Source organism: Capra hircus, chromosome 6 (assembly GCF_001704415.2).
Source record: "Capra hircus breed San Clemente chromosome 6, ASM170441v1, whole genome shotgun sequence".
NCBI classification, from domain to species: Eukaryota; Metazoa; Chordata; class Mammalia; order Artiodactyla; family Bovidae; genus Capra; species Capra hircus.
Genome location: NC_030813.1, coordinates 81,446,744 through 81,463,242, shown reverse-complemented (window position 1 = coordinate 81,463,242; position 16,499 = coordinate 81,446,744). Strand labels below are relative to the sequence as shown.

General features: G+C 33.1%; 1 protein-coding gene across 5 annotated transcripts in view; it reads left to right on the top strand.

The window, feature by feature from the left end:
* EPHA5 (EPH receptor A5) overlaps window positions 1-16,499 on the top strand; it is a 411,524-nt gene that overhangs the window by 390,074 nt on the left and 4,951 nt on the right. For all 5 annotated transcript variants that reach the window (XM_018049506.1, XM_018049505.1, XM_018049503.1 and 2 more), the window contains 2 exons: window positions 4,519-4,712; window positions 8,652-8,807. In XM_018049506.1, coding sequence (XP_017904995.1) covers window positions 4,519-4,712; window positions 8,652-8,807 — 350 coding nt within the window. The remainder of the gene's footprint in view (window positions 1-4,518; window positions 4,713-8,651; window positions 8,808-16,499) is intronic.

Sequence of the window (16,499 nt, the reverse complement as noted above, 5' to 3'; positions counted from 1 at the left end):
GTCAACTCTTTGCATGAGGTGGCCAAAGTACTGGAGTTTCAGCTTTAGCATCATTCCTTCCAAAGAACACCCAGGTATGACCTAAATCAAATCCCTTACAATTAAACAGTGGAAGTGGCAAGTAGATTCAAAGGATTAGATCTGATAGACAGAGTGCCTGAAGAACTATGGTTGGAAGTTCATAACATTGTACAGGAGGCGGTGATCAAACCATTCCCAAGAAAAAGAAATGCAAAACGGCAAAGTGGTTGTCTGATGAGGCTTAAAATAGCTCAAGAAAAGAAGAGAAGTGAAAGGCAAAGGAGAAAGGGAAAGATATAACTAACTGAATGCAAAGTTCCAGAGAATAGCACAGAGAGATAAGAAAGCCTTCTTAAATGAACAATACAAAGAAACAGGAAGACAATAGAATAAAAAAGACTAGAGGTCTCTTCAAGAAAATGGGAGATACCGAGGGAACATTTCATGAAAAGATGGGCTCAATAAAGAACAGAAATGGTATGGACCTGACAGAAGTAGAAGTGATTAAGAAAAGGTGGGAAGAATACATAGAAGAACTATACAAAAATAGTCTTAATGACCCAGTTAACCACAATTGTGTGGTCACTCACCTAGAGCCACACATCCTGGAGTATGAAGTCAAGTGGACCTTAGGAAGCATTACTATGAACAAAGCTAGTCGAGGTGATGGAATTCCAGATGAGCTATTTCAAATCCTAAAAGATGATGCTGTTAAATTGTTGCACTCAATATGCTAGAAAATTTGGAAAACTCAGCAGTGGTTACAGGACTGGAAAAGGTCAGTTTTCATTTCAATCCAAAAGAAGGGCACTGCCAAAGAATATTCAAACTACTGGACAGTTGCACGCATTTTGCATGCTAGTAAGGTTAGGCTCAAAATTCTTTAATACAGACTTCAACAGTACATGAACCAAAAACTACCAGATGTTCAAACTAGATTTAGAAAGGGCAGAGGAACCAGAGATCAAATTGCCAACATCCATTGTATCATAGAAAAAGCAAGGAAACTTTAAAAAAAAAAAACAAAAACAAAAACAAAAAAACCTTCTGCTTCATTGACTATGTGAAAGCCTTTGTTGTGGATCACAACAAACTGTGGAAAATTCTTAAAGAGTTGAAGTATCAGACCACCTTACCTATCTCCTGAGAAACCTGCGTTCAGGACAAGAAATGACAATTAGAACTGGACTTGGAAAAACTGACTGGTTCAAAATTGGGAAAGGAGTATTTCAAGGTTGTATATTGTCACCCTGCATATTTAACTTCTATGCAGAGACATCATGTGAAATGCCAGGCTGAACAAAGTGAAGTGAAGAGTGAAGATTATCGGGAGAAAAAGCAACAATCTCAGATATGTAGATGATACCACTCTAATGGCAAAAGTGAAGAGGAACCAAAGACCCTCTGGATGAAGGTGAAAGAGGAGAGTGTAAAAGCTGGCTTAAAACTCAACATTCAAAAATCTAAGATCATGTCATCTGGTACCATCGCTTCATCACAAACAGAAGGGGAAAAAGTGAAAACAGTGGCAGATTTTATTTTCTTAGGCTTCAAAATCATTACAGACTGACTGCAGCCATGAAATTTTTTTTAAAAGAGCTTGCTCCTTTCAAGAAAAGCAGTGACAAACTTAGTGTATTACAAAGCAGAGACATTATTTTGTCAACAAAGGTGCTTATTGTCAAGCCTATGGTTTCTCCAGTAGTCATGTATGGATATGAAAGTTGGACCATGAAGAAGACTGAACGCTGAAGAGTTAATGTTTTCAAATTGTGGTACTGGTGAAGAGTCCCTTGGACAGCAAGAAGATCAAACCAGTCGCTGCTGAAGGAAATCAACCGTGAATATTCATTGGAAGGACTGATGCTGAACCTGAAGCTCCAGTACTTTGGCCACCTGATGTGAAGAGCCGACTCATTGGAAAAGACCCAGATTCTGGGAAAGATTGAAGGCAAAAAGAGAAGGTGACAGAGGATGAGATGGTTAGATAGCATTACTGACTCAATGGACATGAATTTGAGATAATGAAGGACAGGGAAGCCTGGCATGCTGCAGTTCATGGTGTTGCAAAGAGTCAGATACGACTTAGCAACTGAACGACAACAACAAAGCAATGTTATAAATTCCCCTCAAGAAGAGAAAGTTGTTAAATATTTACCAGCATATCCTTGTATATGTGAAGCCCACAGATCCTTTATTATGATGTGGATATTCTCGTTACGTGATATGTTAGGTGTGAGTTCATGTTTGTGGATCAGGCATTCCAACCTGTAAATACTAGTTAGAGCTCTGTGGGTAGCAAAACAAACCATTCCCAGAAAGGGTATATGTACGTGAAAGATGAACCCCTGATACTGCATGATGGAAAGGACCCAACAGAGTCACCACCAGGTAATTACTGCCTTATCATAATAGTGCTCAGTGTTGGGATTTATGTATTGGAAGGGGAGGCAGAATTCTTTAAATTGTGTTCAGACTATTGATTTACATGTCAGTGCCAAGAAAATGCATAGCATTTTTTTTTTAGGATATAGAAGTCTGAAATGGTGCCAGGTTGTCTGTAAAAATTCTGGCTGTCTTTTTTTTTTTATTTTTTATCTTTTCATTTGTTCATCTCAACCATGTATATTAAGAAATATAATCATAATAACAAAGTCAATTCATTAGATTATGATTCATTGGCCATACATTGTAAATTTTAATTCTGCTACATAGACATTATTAGAGAATAACCATTGTCCTTATAAACAATGTGGAGTCTTATAATAAGCAAATTAATAACTGAACTTTCATAAATATAGAAGTGCAAATGGCACTTTTAATTTTTACTATTTATTTGATCACTAGTGATAATTTCTCAGGATTGATTTAGCACTTTTTTTCATTTGTAAATTTTTGATTAGTACCTATTTCTTATTTGTTGTTTTATTATTTTACTTCTCAATACTGAGTGAAATTTTAAAACACTAGATATGTTAACTGTATGTTATAATTTTTTTAATATTTTCTACTGTGATGTGCCTTTTAACTTTTTGTCTTGTTTTTGAGTCAACTAAAGCAGTAGATGACTCTCAGAGTCCTTGAGTTCTTTTTATTTCTTTGCCTGAACTTAGCTATTGGTGCTTCTCAGGAACCTTAATTTTGTGTCCTTCCCAGGGAGCTTTAAACTACACCCAACTTCAAGCTGTGACCAAGTGCTGATGACCCTCACATTCATATTATCAGCCTAAATATCTCCTGTACTCTGGCCAGATTCCTGCAAATTGCCATCTACAGTTGCCTAAACTTTAAATAAAACAAGCTCCAAATTATACCTGTCAACATTTCCCACCCCCATAAATGTTCTTTCCTAAAATTAACAGCAAAAATCAACCAGCATGAAAGGCTTGAACTTGTTTTTTCTCAAAAATTTTCTCTACTAGCCCCTCTACCCGTGTGTTATAAATGTCTCTGAAATCTGCCATTTTATCTTCCTCCATCTGCCCCTGCTTTTGTTCAGATGCTGTTTCCTTTATAATTAGAAGACTGATTTCTCTCCAACCTTTCAAAATTTTCTTTATAAACTCTATATTCTAATCCTATTTTTTCTAATTATCAGGTCAAATCTAAAGTGTTTATTGAATCAAATACTTAACAATCATTAAGAAAATATTCAAATAGGATTTGAGAAAAATGCTCATCATTATTGGTTTTTTATTTAAATATTGGTTTAAATATTAGAATTTAAATAATTGAATAACATATATATTATTGTTTGATAACATAAACAGTTCTCTTCTGGAGTTAGATATTTTGATGGCAGCAGCAACATTAAGAATGTTTTTGTTAAAAAAAAAAAAACACCTCACAATTAGACTGATACTCATATATGTGGTTGCATTTAAAATCAATGATGTTTGTAATGCTGACACTACTAAACAGTCATTCCAAATTCCCGACTGAAAACAGTAGATGATAATAAACAGCCAGACCTTAATATTATTAAATGATACATGAGACAGTTATACTAATTTAGCCTTTGACTTATCCATCATTTGCCATCCCAAAGTCTGTTTAGAAGTAAAAATGTGCTTCTATTATTTTAAAAAATGTGGTTCTACACATAATTTTTCATTACAAAGACATTAAATTTTCAGAGAAATCACTAAAAAAGTTGATCTCTATTTGATTCCAGAATGTGAGGATAAATAAAGCATGAACTATTTACTTTTATGTCAATTAATTTTATAAATCACTCTTCATCAAGATTTTAGGTAAAAATGATTACCATTTATTTTCTTTATCATAAGTCAGGAAAGCTTATCTTATGTTGTATGATAGCCTATTATTTCTTTTCATTGTATTTTGCAGCAAAAAGAGTAATGGAGGGTGTTAGAGGCAGCGATGCTGGTTATTACTGTAAGAGTAAGGATGCAAGCTGAGCAGTGGGAAATTTCTCAAACTCTTCTGTATTTAATCTGTGGCATTGGGGTACCCGTTCTCTTTCACTTTATGCAGGTGATTAAAGCCGTAGAGGAAGGCTACCGTCTGCCAAGCCCCATGGACTGCCCTGCTGCTCTTTACCAATTAATGCTGGATTGCTGGCAGAAAGATCGAAATAGCAGGCCCAAGTTCGAAGAAATTGTCAACATGTTGGACAAGCTGATCCGTAACCCAAGTAGCTTGAAGACACTGGTTAATGCATCAAGCAGGTACAAGGCCAGGCTGGGGAGATTTTTCTGAATATTGCAAATTCAAATTAAAGCCACAGATATCAATTTAATGAAATTATTTTTGTACATATACTAGCCTATGAACCTATATTACACTAATTTATTTGAATATGGTTTTTGCATAATGTTCTTTACATGAATGAAATATAAACAATTAAATTATATTTAAAAACACCTATACCTAATCTAATAGTGTAATCTACCAGTTTCAGATTAATGTTAACTGTAGTCAAATTCAGGTAATATTTTTTAAAAATCCCCAAATATATGTACTCTCCAGTGCTTTGAACCCCACATAGCTTTGGATGGGGAAATAATATTATAAGATCACAAGAAAAAGCCAGTTAATCACTGATAAAATTTTAAATCAGAAATATATAACAATTACTCTTGATTTCCTTAGCTTAGATTTCTCAACCTGTCATATTCTATAAACATCAACAACTTCTTAAGAGACTCTTTCCCCTTATATAGTTGAGTATAGATATTTGAATAATCATTTATTGTGTAGTTTGAACAAGACTTGAAACTAATAAATGAGTAATCTTGTGAAAAAAACTTGTGTGAGCAAATGAGCATTTTTTAAACTTTTCTGAATGCATGTAAATGCATTTAAACAATGTTACCTTATATATAGAATTCTTAACTTGTTTGCTTGAAAAATTACAAATTATCCTCTCAAAAAGTACATCATTTTGGTTACATACTAAGAAATATACCAGATTATTATTTTCATTATATATAAGGCAGTTATCGTTCTCTACAAGAAAAGGTATCCTGCTGGTAGCTGAATTGACTGCCCATAGTATGAACCAAATGAGAAACTATTTATTGATAAAGTTACATAAGCTCTGTGACTCTGGTATAAACATTTGTTTACTAGACAAAGAGTCATTTTTAAATACAAATGAGGAATGAATCTTCAAACTCTGTTCAGGCATCATTAGCTTTCTGTGGTAGCAAATGGAGAATGCATCTTAGAGATGACTCCTTATGTTATTCCCAAAATAACTGCTTTTAATTTGTTTTTTGTCATCTAAAATATTGTGTTTCTCTCTAGTTGTTTGAATTATGTTATCACAAATTGATGTAAGGAAAAGGAAATCATAAAGAGAAATTTTAAGTTCTAAATTGTATTAATTTCAACATCATCATTACAGGTTGAGAGCAGTTGAAAAATTTCCAACAAAATTTCATACTATTTTATATATGTATTACATAGAATTCAACTTGCTAGATTTAATTTTAACGGATTTAGCTTAAGACTGTATGGCCAACCCTCTGTATGGGTGGATGCAGAGGGCTGACTCTACTATATCATTTTATAAGAAACTTGAGCATCCATGGATTTGGGTATTAACTGGGTGGAGGGCTGGTCCTGCAATCAATCAGCTGCAGATAATAGGGGGAGGGCTGTATCATTCTCTACCTGATTTTTTTTTAATTTAAATTTATGTATTTAATTGGAGGCTAATTATTGTACAATACTGTATTGGTTTTGCCATACATCAACATGAATCTGCCACGGGTGTACACGTGTTCCCAATCCTGAACCCCCTCCCACCTCCCTCCCCAACCATCCCTCTGGGTCATCCCAGTGCACCAGCCCCAAGCATCCTGTATCCTGCATCAAACCTAGACTGGCGATTCGTTTCTTATATGATACTATACATGTTTCAATGCCATTCTCCCAAATCATCCCACCCTCTCCCTCTCCCACAGAGTCCAAAAGACTGTTCTATACATCTGTGTCTCTTTTGCTGTCTCGCATACAGGGTTATCGTTACCATCTTTCTAAATTCCATATATATGTGTTAGTATACTGTATTGGTATTTTTCTTTCTGCCTTACTTCATACTGTATAATCACCTCCAGTTTCATCCACCTCATTAGAACTGACTTTTTATTCATTCATCTACAAGTCTTGGTTCTCGAAGATGTTAGTTCCTGATTCACTGTCTCTTTCTCTCTGTTCCCACACATGTCACAAAATTAGGTGAATTGAGTAACCATGTAGATGATGTTCAGATATTTCTCAATACCTTGAAATTTTTTCCTTCAATGATTTTGGTCTCTAACCCACTTTGGACTCTTTTTCATAGTCATATTCTAGACTTTGCTATTACCCCAAATTGCATCTCTTCTATTATCACAATTTCAAGATCCTGTTCTCCAAATTCAACAAATCTTTGACTCTGCTATTTATTGACTACAAATTACTACAATGTGTCTATTTATTCATTCAATAAATATTCATGTGTGTATTCTCTCTCAGGCTGTGGGCTAGGTGCTGAGTATGCAGAAATGAGCAACAAACTCTTGCGGGAGAGAGAGATGAAATAAAATAAAAAGTTAAAAAAAAAACTTTAGTTATAGAGTGGAGAGTGAGAGTAAAATTTAGCAGAATAACTATAAGCTAATGTGCTTGTGCAGATAAGACATGATGATGTCTTGAAGTAATTTGGTGGCAGAGAGAAGTGGTCAGATTTGCAATATATTGAAAGTAGAATAGATAAGAAACACAATTATAGATTGTGAAGGGACTAAAGACAAGGAAGGAGCAGTTGTATCATAGACAATAAGAAGGAGGGCTTCAGGAGGAACTGGATGTGTAGAAGATGAGTAGTGTGGTATTGAACATGTTGTGATTAGAATCCCAAGATCTATGGAGTCATGAAGTAGACATGTGAGTATATGAGTGACTTAGGCAGGAGGTAAAAATCAGAGAAAAATAGATGCTGTTTGAAGCATGCAAGTGGGTAAAACTCCCCAAAGTTAAGTTATAGCCTGAGTAGATAAGATGTAGGCCCATGTCCTGGCTCCCTCCAAATTTTAAAGTCAAACAGAAGAGCAAGCAAAGGAGATTGAAGAGAAGCATACCATGTTATAGAAGCCACAAAAGAAAGAATAGTGATTAAAAAAAGGTTGAGATAAGGTAAGATTACAAGGGGAAGATGGTAGTAGTGGTGATTGTTGAATGTTTCTGAGAGGTTAGTCATCTGACCTACTGGAAAATCTTCACACATTTTGACATAATTGAGATCATTATTCACCTTAACCAGAGAAATTTTTATATAATTTCTGGTTCGGAAGAAACTACACCGAAGTAGGTTGAAGTATAAATGGGATGTGAGAAAGTACAGAGAACATGGGTGGAAAGAAAGGTATTTGTCCTGTACTAATGGCTGAAATGTACTGAAGTAAAGTCCTACTGATGGACATTTAAATTGCTTTTGATGTTTCCTTAGCAAAAATGTGTGCATGTATTTTTTACTATTTTCCTGATTATTTCCTTAGGATACATTTCTAGAAATCATCATAATCATTTCATATATTATTGGTCAAGGAGCGTAAATTTAATATAGTTAAGAGCATCACATAGTTTGATTAATTCTATTTTGTTTTCTCATGTATTAATATTAAGGGTTACATATTGCTTTCCAGTTCTACTGCTCCTAGGTGAATTAACAAGCACTCCTATGTAAGAGCATAAAATAAAGGATAACTAATTTCTGGTCTTCTAGGAAATAAGATTAAATGAGTACAAGTTTCTCTAGCAAAGGCTAGAAGCAATTGACTTTACACAAATTATCCTGCATCTATTTGGTAGCATTTTCTGTATTTTATAAACAAAACTGCAGTAGGAAATAAATACATCTAAATTACTAATATGGAATTTTTATCTAATGTTTTGTATTATAGAAAATTCAGTTATCAGACCATTATAAGTCATTGTTGACTATGGATAGAAAAAATCTGAATAGGCTGATTTTTATATTCTGTTTTTCAAATTATTTTCTTCCTTGTTAGCATTTGTATATTTTTCTCCCATAAATATACTTATAAACTCAAAGATCCATTGGTAATGAGTTAATATTACAATAAAAATTTTTAATATTTGTGTTTCTTGTGTTTCAGAGTATCTAATTTATTGTCAGAACATGGCTCACTGGGATCTGGGGCCTACAGATCAGTAGGTGAATGGCTAGAAGCAATCAAAATGGGCCGATATACAGAGATTTTCATGGAAAATGGATACAGTTCAATGGACGCTGTGGCTCAGGTGACCTTGGAGTGAGTAATTTTTCTGATAATTTTTACATAATTGATGGGGCGAGAAAAATTGTTCAGAGACCAATCTGGATGAGATCAAGGGAAATCAGTTAACCTTTGTCCGTGTGTGGCAGCTTTCAAGGAAGTGTCTTCATTTATAGCCTGTATTGTTAACAACTGCATGATTAATGCTACTTGTAGCCAGTATCTTTGCTTCTTTGCTTCAAACAAATAGCATTTGAGTATTTGATTGATTGGAATAACATCTTGGCAAAATACTGGTACTTTGTGTTGTAGAAAAGATGTTTTCTTGACCAAGTTTTTCTACTGATACTTGTGTTATATGAATGTAAATACAAAACAAACTGTAAGCACAATTGGTGCTGCTAGCCCTATAACAACAAAACATACTCTTAAGTTTCGGCTTTGATGAATACCCAGATAACAACAGCTTAAACAAAGCTTCCTGGGCAGGAATCTCATCCCGTTTACTCTATAAGTGGTGCATCTTATATTCTTACAATCCAAGGATATATTAGATCCTGCCTCGATTTTTGTTATTTAGTACAATCTCAGTGGAAACCAATTGTGCCCTCTTCTGTTTGCACGTTTAAGATAAAATCTATCGAATCTTATTATGTAAAAATCACTAGAGTTAAAAATTGAATTCTTTAAGGTTGTAAGTTGTTTGTATTTTATTATATACTCTGTACGTGTAATTATTTTAGCCTAATATTTGTAATTTGTGAAAACTAACTGTTGTTATGGTGGTTACATCTGGATTACAGTAACAAAAATGATGTTTTAACCTATGAATATAATAATAACAGTTCAAATTGCCTACACATTCAAAGGTTAAAATATTGTTGTAAGTTTTAAAGCATGGTAGAACTTTCTAAAGCACTAAACCACAGTCTTTTTTCCATTACATCACATAATATGAACACTGAGCACGTGGTTCTCACCATTTCTACTCTGGCATTCTCTGGTTCATTGAACTCACTGCCTATCCACAGAAAAGGTAACAGGGTACCATCACTGATCACCAATTAATGTCACTTTCTCAGAATTTCTCTTCTTCATAACTATAACTAAAAGGACCTAAAATCACCACTCAGCTAGCTATCTTAATTTATTGAATATCATTCTCACCATCACCACTAGATCATATCTACTTGAGAGCACATATACTTTGCCCATTATTTCTTTGGACACTTGAAAAACTCATTAGTACTATATTTGAAATAGTAAACAAAAAATTTTATTGATAATTTAAAACTATTTTTACATGATTGCTATTTAATTTTTCAGTAAAAATGGTCATTTTAATTTATTAAAGTCATTTGTCATTTTATATTAAAATGATACTGTAGGTATTTCTTCTACCCAATGTCAGATTACTTGTAAATATGTAATAAAACTATTTGCATTAAACCATGTCTCTCTTTTTATTAAAATAGCACATATATGTGTATATATTTATATCCACTACTTTTTTGTCTCTCCTTAACAGAATAGTTATAATCACTAATAATGGCTTTTGCATTAATTCCTCTGTTTTACTTTCATTGGGGCCCCCAAATACTATAAATATGTTAAATATTTTACATTATGGTTTCACTTTTTATTATGTGTAATAATTCCTTTCTGTTTACTTTTCTATTTTCCCTTCTGTTTCAAAACTCTCTTTTGTATGTTTTCTTTCAAGACTTAATGGCTTCTTCTCTCATCTTGTGATGGTCTGAAACTCGCTTCTATTTTCCTATATTTTTGTCTGGTCAAATCTCTACATGGTTCAGTTTCTTCCCTCTCTGTTGCTTTGATAGCATGTTGCCTTCTGTATTGCCTCCTTTCATATATTTTATGTTTTAATTTATTTACTCTGACCTAAGAATAAGGTGAAATTAAGAGATTTACCAACATCTTCCTGTTCAGAGAATGTTGGTCTCAGTGTGTCAATTGCTTCAGTTTCCTGGGACTATAAATACCACATTCCTTACGAGGAACTGAGCCAGCCAAACTTAAACTTAAGTGAAGCCGATTTATTGGAGAGTCCAACACATATCTTCTTGTTTATTTTATTTTGACCACATTTTCCCCCTATTAGTAAGACCATATTTATCAAAATGTTGTGTTAAATAACTCACAGAAGAATGAGTAATCAGTTACTTGTTTGGTCAAGAATGTAAAAAAAGATTATATGTTCATTTTGCTTGCTCTTGACCACAAAAAAAAAAAAAAAAAAAGCCAGTCATTATTAAAGACTATGGCAAAAGGAACTAAAATATTAGTAAAGACAAAGACAAACTCTTAAATAGTTTAAGATTTATTTCTACATGGTTTTTGTTGTTGTTTAGTCACTAGGCCCATGTCTAAATAATAATGTTATATAGCCTGTATAAGCTATAATAAAATAAAATATACCAGTATTATTGCCACAATATAATTTTGAAACTGAGAACTGGAAGAATATATTCATACTTATAAGAAATGCTTAGAAAAAAGTTAAAATTAATTAATATAAAACAAAAGACCAAACTGCCATATATATACATAAGAAAAATATATTATTAATATAATTTGTGCCATCAAATTTGTTCTCATGATGGATTTTGAATAAGGAAGTGGAAACAATTATAACTTTTCAGAACCACATACTTTAGTGAAAATTTCCTTCATAGAAGTTTAATTTTATTTATGGTTTTTTGGCCAGCACATATATGTAAGGCTTGATGTGGAATAGAAATGAAATATTTTAAGAACTTAGAGTTAAAATGTATTAAACAAAAGTGGCTTCCACCTTCAGATGTTTCTGTCTGCTATTCTCTGTGCCTAAACTTGGCTGTTCTGTGTACGGTACTCATATGATAACTATTGTTGTAGCAGCAATGATACAATCTGTACTATGGTGTTTAAGTGCAGGGAGTTTTGGTCTACAGTGGGATCTGTGAGCTTGAGGTGAGTTGCACATTGAATCCAAATACTGGAATTAAGGACAGTATCACAGCTGTTTTTTAAACTTCTTGTCAGATCAGTACTGTCAACTTTGATTATTCAGAAAATGAATAAAGTCCAGTAAACTTTATTATACCAATCATGTATAAGCTGAAACAATTCCTATTTACTTATTTATTTATTAAATTGAGGTCTTAAAATATTAAAATTAAGTGTCACAAATCTAGAGCCAAAATTTGTGCCCACTAACTCAAATGGAGAATTCCATGGACTGTATGGTCCATGGGATTGCAAAGAGTCGGACATGACTAAGCGACTTTCACTTTTACTTTCAACTCAAAGTTAACTTATGATAAAATCATCAAACTGAACTGAACTGAAAGTCATTATGCATAATTTATTATATGCCTAAAGAACGCATATGAGTACTTACTATCCTCCGTGTTCTGCGTAAGCTAAAACATCCAGTGTAAGCCTCACAACTCGATGGACATGAGTTTGAGTGAACTCCGGGAGTTGGTGGTGGACAGGGAGGCCTAGCCTGCTGCAATTCATGGGTTGCAAAGAGTCAGTCAGACACGACTGAGTGACTGAACTGAACTGAACTGAAATGAACCCTCACAAGGTCTCATCCATTGAAAATTATAGCCAGGTCATGGTTAAGTCCTCCCTTGCCAAGATATATGTATACCTTGTACAGTACATATATAATGATTATCAGGATTCTTTGAAGTGACCAAAAAAATCCCAAATATACAATTGTATCATAAAACTGTGACAATAAGAATAAACACTGACATTTAGTGAATGTTCATTAACCTCTCTTCTCCCTTCTCCTATCCAGCCTGTGTTGGTGGGGCTAACTACCAGTGATATGGCTAAAAGATGTATAAAGCAGAAGGGAGAAGAATGTAAGGGAACGTTTCCTCTACCAGTGGATAAATTACATCCTGAAAAATCAAGAGTTGGCTCCAACATCAACTAAACCTCTTGTTTAGTTTCTACTTTTCATTCTGCCATTTAACACCATAATACCAGTGTTTTCCATTATTTTATATTAAGAAATAACATTTGAAAAAAAGATTGGCATGTTGTCACAACAAGGGCAATTCATTATATTTACAGCTTTTCTAAAACTAATCATGTTTTGTTGACAAAATTAAAACTTTTTTATGTAACAATATTAGTCGATCATGTTTAGATTCATAAGCCTATGCTGAAATTTAGTTTATCATCATTAAGTTGGCTTTGGGTATTACTTAAGATTACACATGGTCATGATAAAATTAGTATCATATATATAAAGGAGACACACCTAAAACTTTCCCTTGCTACAAAAACTCCTATATAGATAAATAAAATGAGTAAAATAACACATTTTCAAGTATTTTTTTCAAAAATAGTTATAGAGTAGCAGCTTTATCATGTAATGGAAAATACTTTTATTTTTATCAAATTTCTTACATTATTACTGTTAAATAGACCATTTAACAGGTGCTTTATGAAGTAAAATGGAAATTATTGGAAATCACAAAAATGTGAGACAAAGCTACATGAAGGAAAATACCATAATGTATTTATCAATATTGGAATAAAGTTACTTAAAGTTTATAGGAAACATTTTCCTAGTACCTTTTTAATTCTCATTTGTAATTTTAGTAGGAAAATACTAAATGGAATTTTTAAAGAAATAACTTTTCTCCTGAGAACAGATTTAACTGCATGAATAATCTTGGTTTTCCCCACATTTTTAAAATCACATTGTATAAATGTACATTGCATGCATTATAATCATGCTACTTTCTAAATCTCTGCATATTAATTTGACAGCTTTTGAAATGACAGGTCAGACCTCAAAAACAGCATTCTGTTAAAGACACATAATTTATGGCAGTATGTAAAACTGAGTGCTGTATTTTCATAATTCCATTTATCCCATGGAAAGAGGTGTAGATAGAGGTGGGAGGTGAAATATAAGAAGAGAGAGAAGGATAGAGAATTTCACTGGTCTGAAATTCTGTATGAATATTAAGGGATTATCAGGTCATAAGATGACCATAAATAAAATTTTATGCTTGGGAAAATTTAAACAAATTTAACTTAACATCTAGATATATTAAATGTTCTGAAAAAGGTCAGGTTTTATTTGCCTATAAACACAAACTCTGTAACTGTATTAATCAAATACAATTCCTTTAAATATTCATTCTTTAGCATGATATAGATGTCATGAAAAATGTAAATTCCCAAAGCACTGTACCAGATTCTTTCTTGTGGTTATTTGCAGAGAATAAAGTTATATTTACATATATTAACAGATTAAGACTGTATTTAAGACTGCCATATGGATTCTTCAGTTTAAGTATATATATATTGAATCAGTACTTTCAAACCTTTGTCAGGATCACATGTAGCTTTATAAAGCATATGATTAAAACATATGTTTTAAACTTTATTTCAAGTTCTAATTATTTACATTCTCTAGTAGAGATTGACTGCTTTCAGGTTAAGAAATTTTATCCCCTTTTCTCCTGACTTAAGTCCAAAAGTTGGTAGTGAGCACCCATAAATTGCCTTCATAATTCATAATACATGTTACATGTGGAAATATGACAGTGTTAATTAGCCCATAACTAGACTGGATTACCATAGATTCAGTCAAATAATCATGTGTTTTGTTTCCTTCATTAGATATCTTCTTTGTTTTGGAATTCTGGATATTTGATGTTATATATACAGATTTCTCATTTCACAGATTAAAAAATGTTTGCATGTAATTTAAAGTTCTTTGCTCAATATTATATCTCAGAGAAATGAGAAATTCTTTTCTCATCCATAAAAGGAAATTAACAAAAATCTATGTCATGTTGCTTATATATTTTTCTAGCTTATAGGAAGAGGACATCTTGTTACCTATTTTATTATATTTATTGCAATGCTTCTTAACCAGGAGAGATTTTTCCACTCAAGGGACACTTTGCAATGTCTGGAGACATTTTGTCTTGTTACGACAAAGGGCCAGTGGCCATCCAGTATTTCTGGTATTTAGTGGGACCAGGTAAGGCATGCTGGTAGATGTCCTTCAATGCACAGGATAGCCCTTACAAACAAAGAATTATCCAGCCTGTAATGTTAATAGGGGTGGGGCAAGGCTCAGAAACCCTGATTTAATTGAAAAAAGACAAGATTAAACTCAAATCTCTTTTGTTCCTATGTTAATCTGCCATTAGCTGCTTTACAATCTATTCATGACTAGTGAAAGTCATTCAGTCATGTCCGACTCTTTGCGACCCCATGGTCTATACAGTTCATGGGATTCTTCAGGCCAGAATAGTTGAGTGGGTAGCCATTCTCTTCTCCAGGGGATCTTCCCAACACAGGAATCAAACCCAGGTCTCCCTCATTGCAGGCGGATTCTTTACCAGTTGAGCCACCAAAGAAGCCCATTCATAATTAACAATAGTGATTTTGTTTAAACTGAAATTTTACTAGTTTTTAAGTTTTGTTGATGATTGTCTTCCTTGCCTCGTTATTCTTAATTTTATTATACTCTGGTGTCTTGTAGCTATAATAATTTCTAAATTAAATGTTTCACATTTACATTCAAAGCAAGAAATATTTCCACCGTAAGTGTTCACTGCTTTTTCTTTAGCTATTTGCCATTTGCTTAAACTCTCGTAAGAAATCAACAAAACATAAAAAGAAAAAGATACCTAATGTATTACTTGCTGGTGCTACTAAGTCGCTTCAACTCTGCTGCTCAGTTGTGTCCAGCTCTTTGTGACCCCATGGACCAACTGTAGCCCACCAGGCTCCTCTGTCCATGGGATTCTCCAGACAAGACTACTGGAGTGGGCTTCCCTCTTCCAGGGTATCTTCCTGACCCAGGGGTCAAATCCATATCTCTTAGATAAATAATATTTCCAATACTAATACACATAGAGCTTAAAGTACCCATTTACTCAATTTCTACCTTCTGACAATTAAGAGATTTTTGAGTGTCCAAAACTATTCAGTTTTACCTATAATTCCAGTGCAATTGAATCCAATTATAAAGAATTCTAAGACAGTCTGAAACTAGCACCTTTACCAAATGCAAAAATATTCTCCTTTTAGCATAATGCATTAAGCAGAGTAATTATCTAAAGAAATCTAACATGGCAAACATTTTAAAATCTTGTTATTGAAAAATCTTGAATCACTAATGCTCAGTTTTTTAATTATTAACATTCTTATTTGTCAAACATATCTGAATTATTATATTTGTCAAATGCATATTTTGGGAAAATAGAACTCCTGGATATCCTGTGAAATAATATTTAAAAACCATGAGCTCTGGCTTTGAATGCCATAATATGCTATTAGTTTGGGAATCTAAACATTTGTAAGTTTATTTTGAATAATAAGTTTGTTAAAAAGAAATAATATAAAAATGTCTTTTGGAAAGATGTCTTGATAGCATGTAATCTTCAGAATGCTCTAAATGCCAATAGAACCAAGATATATTTGATGAAGGAAGACACCTGTGCTACTATGGATTCCAAGTAAAAGATAAAATATTTTAAGCATTATCAGAGCAATGTAGTGATGATTATCCCCTGAAGATACCCAATATATAAAATGATTGTGCTGACTTCAGTCATTTGAATAGTTTGGTCTTCAACTGCTTAGCTATGAAATTTTTTAAAGTATATTTTATTCTTACTTCTTTTAGTGAAATAAAAAGTGCTTGTTCATGTTGTAGGTCTACATTTTCAA